Raw genomic sequence first — 14,638 nt, 5'->3', positions numbered from 1 at the left:
AATGGAGAAACAGGCTCGCTTATTAGCTTTTAGGACACATTTTTAATGTTGTAGAATAATTCTGCCATGAATTATGATGAAATCTGCTGGGTGGATAATGATATGTTTTGAAAGAACTCAATGCCTAGAATCAAAACTGTTTGATCTATTGATGAGCTACCAGTCATATTTTTAGTATTCTGTTATCTCAAAATGCTGTTTTTCCATAGCAACTATCACTTGTGGGGTATGGCATCTTGCGTTGTATGTATGTTAGCATTTGATTTGAAACAGTAGCATAGTTTTGAAGTAAATCCCCCATCTCTTCCATTTACTATGTGTCTGTTCAGTTTGCAAAGTGGTTTTGATCTGTGCTCAAACTAGATTTCTTTTGGAGGAAATGAATCCAGAAGCTGTACTCTGAGCATTCGTTAAACACCCTCTGACCTCTAATAGGGATAAAAGGTCTGAACCAGTGATTGTCGTTTGAACAGCTTCAGAGCACATTGTATAGTTGGATGTTTGAATCGGGGCCAGACTGCATCTAGTCCTAAACCATATACGTCTGTAGATGTAGAAACCTCAGCGCTAACTGCTTTGATCTGCTGATCTTTTGCCGTGGCTCCAAATTCCTGGCTAATGTAGGCACAACCTTAGAAAAAGAGAAGAAAGTTTTAGCTTTTGTCACCATGCACTCATATTCAGACCTTCAGTGATGTGATATTACAGCCTGGCTATATCATTTATTGAATAATTGAAAATATTGATAAAATACTTGTGCACACCTGTGCTACTGGGGAGCTTCTTTTAAGCAGTCCTTGTACCACTGACAACACAGAAATTGCAGCAATTTCAGAATATACTAATAAAGAATACAACCCTGGGAAATTATTATTTCATGACCAGTTTCTCTAGGTAGAATAAACATGTGATCTGGGACAAGAACATTTGCTGTGGAGGTCGATTAGATTTAAACCTAATATTGTCTTTCATTTTTATCAGAGAAATCTTCAGTCAGCTAGTGGGGAAAATTCCTAAGTGTGTTTTTTGTCTAATTGAACTGGCTCAGAGTTCATCTTGCTTTTTGTCTGTTTTGATCCATATGATACTAGTTTCCCTGTTTTATTGCTTCATGAATAACATGGATGCTGCTATTCCTCAGCCCCAAGGACAAGTTGAAAAGATACTAAATTATAAAATATCTGACCTTGGTACCTTGAACAGAAGCGTTAAGACAGTGACAAAGGGTTTAGAGCAACAAGAAATCCAACACTTCTCTAACCTCAGCAGAACGGCTTGTGCACAGAAGGCTTTTAAGCAATCAAGGGCCACGCAAGCTAATTTACTACTGATAGTATAAATTATGCGCAGATTCTTTCAGATTGCTTGAATTAACTCTAGGGATATTTTTAGAGCAACTTTGTTTGGTTTAATCAAAACTATTATTAAAGCATTAGTCAATGAAAATTGTTATTTAATTTTATGTGTGTGTAAATTAGCATATTCACAAACAATCATTATTATCCTTTAAATGATCTACCTCTTCAGGGTTGTATCTATTTGATTAAAATGGTCAAGTCCCTCTTAGTAACTTCTGTGCTTTGCTTACAGGTCGTGTATAAAAATAATGATGTCAGGTTGGAGTTATCTCGGCTTGCCAAGCAAGGAGATCCTAAAATGAAGATTCATGGGGTTGTAGCATTTAAATGTGAGAATGTTGCAACCTTAGATCCAATCACATTTGAAACACCCGAGTCTTTCATCTCTTTGCCAAAGTGGAATGCCAAGAAAACAGGCTCAATATCATTTGACTTTCGTACAACTGAGCCAAACGGTCTGATTCTTTTCAGTCATGGAAAACCAAGGCACCAAAAAGATGCCAAACATCCACAGATGGTGAAGGTTGACTTCTTTGCCATTGAGATGCTTGATGGCCACCTTTACCTGCTGTTAGACATGGGATCAGGTACTATAAAAATAAAAGCCTTGCAGAAGAAGGTGAATGATGGTGAATGGTACCACGTAGACTTTCAACGGGATGGACGGTCAGGTAAGTTTCTTTTTAAATATTCAGCATGTTGAAAACTATCTGAGATAATACCAGCTATATGTGATGTTACCATCATTAGAGCTGCAGGTTAACTGAAAAATAAGGGAAATATAAGAATTTGTTGTTGTCGTGTACCAGAATACAATGATTTCCAGAGTAAAATATTTTATGTTAATATTTATTGGGTAATCAGGTACTTAATCTTGCAAGTAAGTGTGCTGTATACTTCAAAAACAAACAGTAATCTCCCTCTGTGCTTGCTTATACCGAATAGCTGAAGTGGCAAGTTTCAAGAATAAAAAATCAAAAAAGAATTACTCCAAGTAATCTCCAACATAAGGAATGGTCTGCCCACAGAAACAGCACAGATCTCCAGTCATGTCGGCAGACCTCAGTATAACTGAATGACATGCTAATGATTGGCTAACAACCCATTTCAGCAGAAATGGAAATAGGTGACTGGTGACAAAATTCTGCCAGTAAGATTCCTGTTTTATGGTAGTTTACTTGATGAAGGGTCTTACTGAAAATGGTAACTAAAAAAAAAAAAAAATTAACTGTTCCTAATGCTACTAAAATCTGTTATAACATACAATGCATTAATTAGTGAAACTGCCCTTGTGTTTCAGCTGCATCTAATCTTGAGTATATGTTGACTTCAGCAAATAATCAATATCCATTAGTTGCAGGACTGCTGTGTGGTATCTTTTCTGTAGTTTGTGCCAAGATTTAGCAGGGGAAAACAAAAAAGATATACTGAGTCTGTAATTCAGTCCATCAGAGAACATTACGATTGACATCAGTATCCAGTCTGAAACTATGTACACTCTGAAATTGTGTGGAAAACCTAAATGCTTTTTCTTTTGGATTTTGGATTTTTTTTCCTCTTGCTTCCTTCTGGTGCCTCCTTTTTCACTACTTGCATTTATAATTGCTTTCTGAAACGTTCAGATTTTTCAAACACGGTCTCTCTTTTTTTCTGCCTCCAGTTTTCAGATGTGATATGCTTGATTTCTACACCTTAAAATCAATTATAGTCACAAATAAGATTTCAGATCAAATGATCTAAGTGCAGCTTTAAATAGAAGATTTCAGTCAAATCCATGGTGAAAATCATACCAAATTCAATTGATCATTCTACCCTGGGATTATTAAAAAAATAACAGTCTGATTCCTGGGTTTTGCAGGTTGAAATTCTAATTGTAGAGAATTTGGTTTTCTGATTATGATATGCCAGTCGGTTATATACTGTTCTTGTGATTTAAAAAAAAACCTCTCAAAACCCTCCATTATGACCGAATATCTAGTGGCTATGTTACTTACACTACAGTCTTCATTTTCAGTCTTGCTTCTTAAGTTCTGTGTCAGTGGTTCATGTGAGGCAGTAAATCCTGTAATAATCATGCCCGTGGGATGTTACTGAAAGCAAAGTTTATTCTTACATTCAAAGTCAACACAACTGTAAAGCAAAGAAATGCATAACAATTTCTTATATTTAAAAGTATGTCTTGCACTTTCAGTGCTTCACAAAAACTGTGGCTCCCAGCTGCTGTTAAGGCTGTTTAGGATGTGTTTTATTTAAATCTTTAAAACTCTTGATGGACTTCTGCAAGAATATAGATTAAGTATAGGAAGGAATATACATCTGAAGGGCTGCCTATTATTTCTAAAGGTTTAACCCTGCGTATTTTTAAGTAGTGTTATAAGTGGTCAAATTTAAACAATTTTTAAAACCAAACCAATGAACCTTATTCTTCAGGTGAGTTTTATTTAACTGTTTGCTCTTGGAAACTATGACCATGGCACCTATTTATCCTAGACCATTAAACTATTACCAGGCATGGATAATAAATATGTAGGCATATGCATTGGCCAACTGAATTTTCATTTACGATTAAAGATTTCCTGCGAGTTTAACACATTTAGGAATATTTTGCAGTAGGAGAAATACTGGTTCCGTGTTTAGACTTGCAGTGCTCTTACTGATGGGAGTACTGGCTGAATAATATGTTAAGCCATCAGATTCGACCAAGTAAAATGTCTGCCTAACGATTAATATAAAATGAACTGTATGTTCCTATTTTTTTTCCTGAAAACTAGCAGTTTAGATTATTAGTTTAGATTATTCCTTCATGACTTAAGCAGTTTAGTCTATTATATTTTTTTCCATGAATAGTAAAATGCACTTTATTATTACAAAAAGTCTTTTAAATTATTTTCTTTATACGAAACCAAAATATACTGGAAATCATATGAGTATAGTCAACTTTTCACTTGCTTATGATCTGAATTTTTGTACAAGTGAATGAATGTACCTTGTATAAAAAAAAAGTCTTTTCTGAGGCTTTCTTGTTGCTGCTAATAAAATACCTCCCATGTTTTGCCAAGTATAAAGATTCTTCTGTTAATGAACAGGTAGCTCAAATAGCCTGTTGTGGTTTTTTTTTTTTCCCCCTAAATGAAGTTTTGCAACCTTTTATTACTAGCCTTCAAATCCAGCGTGGAGTCGTTCCCTCAGATAATAGAGAGCTGTGACATTTCTCAAGGAGCTTTGCTAGTTTCCTTGACTTTAGCATTAGCTGGATCAGCAAGTACTCGATTTATTTTTCCTTCTTTGCTCTCTTCCTGACTTTCAGTCCTGGCAAGTATCCGCTCCAAACTGCCGACTCTGTCCTGGCCCTACTGGGGGTAGGGGGAGAAGATGTAAGGAATGAGATTTAGTTAGATCACGTTTTATTAATTGTACTCAGGCTCTAGTCAGCAGTAATTTATACTGTACCATATGCTCCCTTCCTTTCTTCTGCCAATCGCCAGGGATTTGGGGAGGTACGACGAAGGGGGAAGAGAGTGTGCCCTTTGATTTTTCCTTTTGCTGATGGAACTCTAACCTACTCTTCTTGCATAAATTGGTTTTCACCCTACAAGACCATTGTGCTGCCTGTGAGACACTGAGTGCCTCCTTACCTGCAAAGCAGATCTTAAATGGGCAGTAGCTCCTGAGCTCCTATTTCCCTGCGTTGAGTAGAGAAGGGTTTCAGAAGGTACCTTCTCCAGCAGTCTGTCTTTTTGGCTGGGTATGCAGTGGAGGACACAAGCGGGCATCAGTTGCTGTGTCCCATCCGCGTGCGAGCTGAGCTCCCGACCAGTGTTCGTCAGGATGTGGTGAGTTCCTGCAATGGCCAGCGCCTTCGTAGCTGCTTTGCACGTGCCCCGGCTTGGCCACTGGCTGTAATGCTGTGATCACCGTTCTGATCGCAGCTGTTAGGTTATGCTTTAGCACACGAGCAGTGAGCTGTACCTAGAACACCATACTCTTTTTCTTAGATTTTCACCATATGCTAGTAAGCAACTGTAACTGTTTCATTACACACAAAAAGCAACTAAATAGGCCAAATGAAGTAAGCATAGAGATCAGAATAGTTGCAGCAGCTGCAGTTAAAATCTTCATATTTAACTGATCAGAATCGGTGAGACAAGGTTTAGAGATATGTCTTAGTTTCTTATACACAGACTAACTAAACTAAATTGCTGAGATAATGAATGTGATTGAAGAGGCTCATTAACTCATACCTAAGGGAAATGTTTGTCTGTTCTGCTGTTAACAGTACTGCCAACTCTGCAGTAAAAGAAATAGGAAAAAAATCCATGAAGCAGCTGCAAAGGTCTTTGCTCACAGTGTTTGCTGCAACACAGTAGGGCTAGGTTAATAACTGTTTTCTGAGGCTTGAGTGTTGTTTAAAATTTTGTTAAACTGTTTGCCATATTCAAGGATAACCTTGTGAGTATATATATATTTTTTTACTAAACTGCCATTCATCTTGTGGAAATCGTCATTACCCGGTGAAATCATAGTGGAAACTTACCATTCTTGTCAGCCTCCAAATGTGTATGACAGTGCAAACCAGACTGTACCAGCAGTTATTCGTAGGTAAGCAGCATTTAAGGGCTAAGAAGTCACTGAAATTTTGAACTAAAGTTAGAATTTCAGCTTAAATACCAGAAATTGCAGGAGGGAAGTAATTCTCTCTCTCGAGTACGTAATTAGAGCGTCACTCTCTCACTGCAAGTAGCACTTTCTGGATAGCCATTACATGCGTTGTTGTTGGAAGTTCTTTTTTTACTTGTACAAAAGTTTAAGCTCCCCCATCTTCTCAGCCTTTCAAGAATTGCCAGGTTTACATGTTTCTATTTCAACAAATGTCAATAGTTTACATATCTGAAATACTGGATTTATCCTGCATTTTAAGAGAAATGGTTCCAATGATCCTGTTCATGAATGAATGTTACTGTTTTTCACTTACGAAAAGTTTACTTCGTCAATTCATAGAAAAATTGAAATGAAATGACCTTGAGAGCTCCTCTGTTTTATCCCTCATAACTACATGTGAGGATAATGTACTTGCATCAGTCTTGACAGATACTTATCGAGATACCTCCAGCAATGGAAGCTCTGCAACTTCCCCAGGCAATTCATTCCCATCTTTCATTGACCTTACTGCTGGAAACAGCTTTTTTTCCTCATGTTACCTAAGTTAAATCTTTCCATATGTAAAACTATCCATTTTGTCCTTTATTTCCTGGTCCACAGCAGGCACAGAAAGCAGCACACTTTTTTTCTCCTGTCATAGCTCTGCCTTTTTATTATTGAATGCTGTTATCAGGTCAGTCTCCAGTTTTGTTTTCCCAGAGCAAGAAAGCCCAGTTGCTTCCTGGCCTTATATGTCGCATTCTGTGACATGTATGTTCTGCGACATTGATGATTCTCCTTGCTCTCCTCTGGAATCGCCTCAGCTGATCTGTGTCTTTCTGAGTTCTAGCTAAACCTTACCAATGCTCAGTAAACTAGTAGGATAGTCTTCTCCATACGTCCCGATATCATTTTTCCCTGTTTTCTCAAATGTGTGTTGTTGTTGACTCGTACCACTGCTTGTCTTATGACCTAGTAGAACTACCAGTTCCTTTAGGAATGATCACCTGCTAACCAGGTATCTTATGTAAGTCAGTAACTCTCACCTAAAAATTATCATGTCATTAGATTTTTTTCAGATTGTTTTTCCAGTATAAAAAGAACATTATGAATGTTTGAATCGTATTTTGCTCTCAGGAGAAATGCTGTAGAATCAGAGCACCACAGGTCTTTGCAGGACCCTTACATTTATGTCTAATTTTTGGAGACAAGAAATGCTACCTGGTTTTAGAGTTTTGAGTTAGACCTTGAATTTCCGGACTAAATAAATCAGCCCACGCCACCTTGTCTTTCACTCAGTCTTCCCCTTTCTCTTCTTTCAGACAGAGCAAACAAAATATTATTCTCATTTTCCCTTTTTTTCTTTTTCTGACAAAAATAAAGACAATATTTCCTACTTTGTATATTAAAAAGGTTTCTAAGGAAGCTGCCTATTATTTGGCAGACATTACTGTCTCAATGTTGCTCTTTTCAAAGAAATAGTATTATCACTAGTCTGGTTATGGGTGCATTATGCTCGGTACTGTGAAATAATGTAATAAAAAGGCTGATCCTTACTACAGAAATGTTACAATTTAAAGTTATAGTTTTCTCATTCCATTGAGAACCCAATTTTCTTTTGCATCTTCTGAATCTGAGTTTTAATATTCTGTTGTCTTCATGTTATTTTATTAAATGAGATGTGTCGTGTTCTTCTCCCTCTTATCCAACCTGACAATTCTGGTGTAAGATGGGTTAATGTTAAGTCTTCTTTAGAGGACCAATAATTAACCTGTTCTGTGCTGGCCTAGTATGATATTTTTATGCTCCATTAGCTTTCCTTTTCCTCAAAAGATTTTTGTCTTTTTTTTCCCTGCTTCTCAGGAAAAATGCTGTTTCTCCACATTCATGAGTAGAAATATACATTGGAGAATACTGGTGATTTGACAGAACAATTCTTCTTAATCTCTGTATAATTCCCCCCCCAATAGGAACGAAATCAAGCTGAGGGTGTGTTACTATCCCAGGATTCTGTGGGAGAATCCTTTATTGTCATGGGATCCAACCTGAGATGGATTTCAGTAGGATTTAGACGTTTTCATCAAAAAATATGATAGGATTTTAAATAAATTTTCATGCTAGATGAAATAGCACTCTCTACCTCAATGTCACAGCTCTGGATGCACTGTGCATCCAAAAGTACTTATAGACACCTTATTTTCTGTAAGCCAATATTTTATGAACTTGTTGGGTTTTGCTTTTTGTTTTATTTCAAAGAACCGTAACTTTTGACGTATTTTGGAAGTTTTCCTTCATTTCCCCTTATATTTTTCTTGGATTTTTTTTGTCTGATTTCAGATGCTGAGTAAATGTAGCCTAGGTTTACACAGTCGTCAGTAGATAAGGTTTGCCTTACCTATCAGGGCTAGCTCCAGACAAGGTGATTTGGGTAACAGCAGCAGTGATGGTTTCCTGGTGGCCCTGACCTCCTGTTCAAGTTCAGCCAGGAACCAGGACACTTAGTAACTGATAGCATGAAGCTCCTGGTGCCCAGGCATGGTTTCCCTAAGGTTAGCTAGGCTAAAGCTTGTTTGTATTACATAGTCCTGATCCTAGTCAATGTGTTAGATGATATTTTGGTCAAGCTCCTATGTAAGAGTCGAGCCAGGGCAAGCTGTGTAAGCTGTGAGTCCAGTGCAGGTGCTGTTTGACTTAGTTTAGCTCACAATGAAAAGGATTAAGTGAAATAAAGATACCGTATAGCTGTGTGAATAGAGTTCAGACATGCAGTAAGTTTCCAGAGGTCACCAGAAGCATCATTGATACGCCCAACAGTAATTTGGAGGTAGTTCTTCTGGGGAGGACAGTTTCTAGGGCCTTCCGAAACATGGAAAAGAGGCATACAATATTTGTTGCCTGTTATGTGTGTCTACTCACGGTCATCAAATGCAACGATTTCCCGGAGATTTCGGAGGGCTTCTCCCAAAGAATATTTTATGCAGTGTCACTGGGGGAGAGGGGAGGGGAAACAGAGGTTCATTTCTTTAACAAGATTGTTGCTATCTATTCAGATACTTAAGCTTTCTCCCCAGTAATCCTTTATGACATACAGAACCAAATTTTCCTGCCTCAGTCTATTACTGCAATCACCAGTCACCAGAGTGAAGCGATGATTACGGCTGCCTCTTCGTTCCCCTTCTGCAGCCTTCTGTGCTCGCAGAGCTTCCTTTTGCAACCTCCATGGCTCGTCTCAGCCATGCTGGCCGAGATCCACCTTTCTTTCCCTGTGATTGAAAGCCATCAAGATGTGGTTGATTTTTAACAGAAATGGAGCCTTACGTGTCTTCTAGCATCATGAATAGCTTGAAAGCATTAGTGTGTTTGCCCAGCAGAAAACAGCACCGTGCAGATACCTGAACTTGGGACTGGAGGTTGTGCAAGATCGATGTGGTTCAGCAGCTGAGCTAAGCTGTGTGGGTGCAAGTGCTGTCTGAACGTAGTTTAAAGCATTTGGTCCTAAACTAGCTTGTGCAGTAACAAGTGGGAGTGAGCACAAGGATGGTTTATATTTATAGAGTTCTTTTTTTTTTTTAAAGGAGAATTGATCTATTTCCTATAGGCAATCCTTCTTGAAACCTAGGGTGCTCTCACAAAAGTTAATGCTCTTAGTTTAATCGGTCATTCACAGGTATGCTTGTTTGATGCAACTGATTAATAAAGCTGAAGGTCAAGTAAACATTTTGTATGCCTATATGCTTGTATATAAGTGTGTATGTATGTAAACGTGCTTGTATGCCTAAAGTCAGTTCTGTAGTAAGTGTGCCAAAAGAGCGCTAAGTTTAGCTTCAAGAATCTGAGCAGCAATAGAAATACTTAGAGTTAACAAATTATAATAGTCTATGAGTTCTAAAAACACAGAGGTTTGGGAAGTTCAACTTACCTGTTCTTTATAATTAAGGGTGGAAATTCACTTTCCATCTGTGTGATTATTCAACTCACACAAGAAACATTTTGGATATAGCGTAAAAAGGTAAAGGAGAATGGACAACATACTCAAGCATTCTTTAAACATGCTTGTAAAGATGGGCAAAGGCTGTGCAGCAAATGCTTTGCATTCTCTTTTTAGGTCTCTTCTGGCAGTAGCTAGATTGTTTTTGCCTAATATGCAGCCCTGCTAAAATCGATGCTTCTCAAGTCTCACGTGAGAGTTTGCTCTCCTGAGACCTCTACCCCTAAAGGGTTTTACTAAATATCTGGACTGTTGGATATTCATTGTGTCTGTGTTGCTGAAGTCAGCCTGCCGAACCAACAAACGAACAGACGAGCTGTGTAGTGCTCACAGAACTCCACTGCTTGAGGGGAGGACCGCAAAAACCTTAATGTTTTTAGACAGCAGGACAAACTCCAGAATGAACTTTTTTCCCCCAAAGATATAGGTTTTAGTATACTATTATACTATATTGCTATAATTTCTATTGCCTGTGTTACAAAACTCATGGAATTTCAAGAACTACTATATTCTTGTAAAGCCTCAATTTTAGCTTGTTTGTTACAGAATGATCTTTTTTTCTCTGTTCTGCTTCTGTTTTTTTTTTTTTAAACTCCCATTTTAGTATTTATTATATCAAAATTCTGAATATATTATTTTCATGCTCCATTCTGAGCACGGTAGAATTATTTTTAATAAATAATCAGTGATACTTCCTGGCATCTGTATTGTGTTGACAGCGTGAATGGTGAATCATGTTATTTTTGTGTATATACGTGTGATAAATACATTGTGGAAAATTAGATTCTTTAGTGTCTTGTCATCATTAATACACATTCAAAAGTTTGTCTAGTGGATAACACACTGTTGCATAATGTGTACCTTATATCAATCTGGTGATCTATATAGGATTTCAAACTATAGTTTACTTGCTTTTATACCCATATACAATGGTGAACAGACTCTATGCGAAGATTCTTTTCTCAGTTGATTTTACTTGGTAAATAAAATAAAATGTGGTTGACAAAAGTTTGGTCTGTGATTCTGTGTAGTATATCTGGTTTCCTGCCTGTTCCAATTGTAAAAATTGGATTCCTCATTGCTTTTTAAAAGTACAGCAAAAAGGATCTTTACAGTTGATTATCTAGTTTTTCATTATCTTAAATTTAAGGAAATCTTGCTGTCTTTTTTTCAGACACTTTGTAGAAGCAGAACTTCATTTTAGGCTTAATATTATTATTTTTTTTTAACTTAAACAGAAATAAATATTTCTTATTTCCTGAGGTTCTATATCTTTCCTCTCTCCCTCTCTTTGTAACATGCACACATGTCAAGGTAAGTGTCAAAGGCATTGATTTTTCCCTCTAGGAGCACATCACTATCTTCTTAATGATTGCCTGCCTGGCAGCTGATGAGAGTATTTTCCTTCTGCACTTAAAGAAAAAAAAAAAAGAAAAAGTCTTATCCAAAGCCCACTGAAAGTGGTGAGAATCTTTTAAAATACTGTGTCTTTGGATCCAAACCAAAGACACAGATTTGCCTCCCAGGTTACAGCCTATCAACGAAACCTCAACCTTAATGTTTTGAATCACTTAGGAGGTAGGGCAGAGAGAGTTTGTGTTGCATCAGCAGGATATTTCTGAAAATAACTCTGAAACACAATTTCCCCCCACCTAAGACTGGTAAGGTTATTCTGACTTTTTATATTGTGACCATGCAGTATTTTCATAGATGTTTGTACATTGTTCACTTTCTGACAGTATATATACTACATTGTATTTAAAACAATGAAATGTTTGTATTGTTGTATAACTGTGCAAATAGGATACCTGTTTTTCATTTATATTTCATTTATGTTGCCAATGTTTCATTTGCCAAAAGTTAATTTGGAAGGCAGATTAATGAATAAAGCAGTGGTACCAAAATCCTTTTAAATGTCTAGAAAATCATGCATTTTGTTGCCATTTCTTCCCAGGAACCATATCTGTGAACACGTTACGTACACCATATACTGCACCAGGAGAAAGTGAAATCCTTGACTTGGATGATGACTTGTATCTTGGAGGTTTACCAGAAAATAAAGCAGGCTTGGTCTTCCCAACAGAGGTGTGGACAGCACTTCTCAATTACGGATACGTCGGCTGCATTAGAGATTTATTTATTGATGGTCAAAGCAAAGATATTCGACAGATGGCTGAAATTCAAAGTACAGCTGGAGTAAAACCCTCATGCTCAAGAGAAACTGCAAAACCATGCCTTAGCAACCCGTGTAAAAACAACGGTGTGTGCAGGGACGGGTGGAACAGATACGTTTGTGATTGCTCTGGGACAGGGTACCTTGGCAGATCATGCGAGAGAGGTAGGTTCCATGAGATGGCTACATTTCTATTTATAGAATCCTGCACAATGGTTAAAACCGGTAAATTTTCATTAATTTTTCTGAAGCAGAAAAAGCATCCTTGTTTTTACTTGATGTGAGGTGGAGCTTTGCTCTAGTTTTAGAGGAGTAACTCAATAGGAAGGATCTTGGGCAAGTTTTTAAGCTGCATAAAAAAGTATTATGGGCTATGACTGGGAGTTGGTACCTGCTATAAAGGTGCCTTGGAAAAATCTCTCTCCTTTTGTCATCATACATTGCTGTGTCCTGAAAAGCTTTGTGAAATCATGAAGTTATTTCAATTATTAGTATATTACTAAATTATCCATGCTAGTTTCAAACTGAGATCCCATTCTCTACCCCTTTGAATCAGTATAATCTCTAATTAAATTAAATTAAATTTATTTTTAAATTCCATAGCATCACTGAAATTCATGGCCAGAACTTCCGTCATGAATCAAGGCAAAAGAGCAATCTAGTCTATTTTTGTTCATTGACAATTTTTTGAAGTTCCTAGTTCCCAAGGAAATATATTTTCTACCCATCTTAAGTTACTGAGTATTCCTCTTGTCTAGAAAAGTTAAGGTAAAGTCTGCCAAGCATCTATTTATTTCATTAAAAAGGTAGGATAGTGGTGAGGTAGGCAGAAGTTTATAGCTTACAGGAAGAATTCTGTACTTCTATTTGAAGTTACAGAATATGCTAATAAAATAGTTAGTGTAAGTAGGACAACAGTAAAAAAACCCCAAACCTTAGTTAATTTTAGGTATTTGTGTTTATTCTTGTTGGAACAGGAAATGTTTGAATGCCAGAAATTACATTTTGTTAAGTCTCACATTGCAATTGACAGATAGTATAGCTTCCCTGCAAGCTGAAATCTGAACTTCAAGTGTACTGGCTGGCAGCTAAAGTTATTTTTCTAGTTTGATTATTTTTTTCTAGGTAATAAGATGAAATAAAAATGTATTCTTTAAAAACAGAATTCTGCTGAATGTTTAAGACGTATATAAATAGGTATTTGCATTTATGTAGACTACCATCATATTATTAGTATGTGCAAGAAGATTCTTAGTCGTTTGTGTTTCCTTTTTTTTAATTTTTTGAAGATAAAAGCCTTTGACTGGTGACCTGTTATTTTGATATCTCCAGATTGTTCTGTTGCTGGTGGAGTGCAGCTGGCAGAGGGCACAACCGAGCTGTCCGCTGCATTACAGAAGCCTTCAGTTAAGCGTGTATGGTGTACCACCCTGTGGCAAAATGCTGCTATTACACAGGGCAGGATGAAAATAGGCCTTGCGTTCCCTTCAAGTCTTGCATGACTCTTCAAGCCAGGAATTGCTAGGAAACATGTGCGTTAGAGACAGGGACAAAAAACACAGGCAGATCTGCAAAGAGGAGTTTAAAAGCGAGCTTCGTCATAGCAATTTCCCATGGATGTATTTGACAGGTGGTACTATTTTGTACAGAAACCTTTTAGTCTCTATTTCCCATATTTTATTTTCAAGCATCTTCCGACACAGAGCTTAATTTCCCAGCGCAGCGATTGTCGCCTAATGGGAATGGTGATAATATGGTGTTGTTATTGGCTTCTTTGCAATAATATTTGGTTCTTGTCCAACAGAAATCTGTGTGGCAGCTCAGACGGTCTGGGATCATCTCCTCCTCTTGGGTTTCCCTATCCAGAGGAAACTGCACTGAAAGGACTTCTCCTTTTAGTAATATTCATATCCCAAATGGTCATGCATTAATGTGATTACAGCTTTTGGGACTCTGAAAGCAATGTGTTGGCATCTTACCACACAAAGTTATTATAACTACTACCCATGTGCAGTAACTGATAAACTATTGTACTTTGTGATATAAACAACATAATTACAATTCTTCCAACCAATTAAAGTAAAATAGAAATATGTTCATTTCAACAAACAATACAATTTTACAAAGCAGGAAATCATTTTAGAATGAAATATTAGAGATGAAACAACTGGGGTATTTAATTTTAAGTGATTAAGATATCGGCAGTAAACAAAAGCACATAGTCACATTTTAATACACTTTATTTTCCATGCTGTTTCCCCAAAACCAGGAGCACCAAAACCCATACGTGTATGTATTATGCACTCTACAGTGCAATATCTGAAATAATTTCCATCAGTTTACTGGTGCACAAAAAGCATGGAACACAACTCAGTTCTATTTTGATTTCAGGATACTTAATCTTTTGTACATTTGTTTGCTTTGTCTCCCATTACAAATTATTCTTGATGTTATTCTTGATTCTGAGTAAAGTGAAACATC

At 37.1% G+C, this 14,638-nt stretch overlaps 1 protein-coding gene across 19 annotated transcripts in view; it reads left to right on the top strand.

Moving 5' to 3' along the window:
* The window catches only part of NRXN1 (neurexin 1), a 718,052-nt gene that overhangs the window by 286,707 nt on the left and 416,707 nt on the right, over positions 1 to 14,638 (top strand). For all 19 annotated transcript variants that reach the window (XM_026084422.1, XM_026084416.1, XM_026084409.1 and 16 more), the window contains 2 exons: positions 1,591 to 2,029; positions 11,939 to 12,322. In XM_026084422.1, the coding sequence (XP_025940207.1) occupies positions 1,591 to 2,029; positions 11,939 to 12,322 (823 nt within the window). The remainder of the gene's footprint in view (positions 1 to 1,590; positions 2,030 to 11,938; positions 12,323 to 14,638) is intronic.

This window comes from Apteryx rowi, unplaced genomic scaffold (assembly GCF_003343035.1).
Source record: "Apteryx rowi isolate R43461 unplaced genomic scaffold, aptRow1 scaffold_64, whole genome shotgun sequence".
NCBI classification, from domain to species: Eukaryota; Metazoa; Chordata; class Aves; order Apterygiformes; family Apterygidae; genus Apteryx; species Apteryx rowi.
The sequence above is the reverse complement of the archived record's forward strand: the minus strand, read 5'-3'. Positions and strand labels throughout refer to the sequence as shown.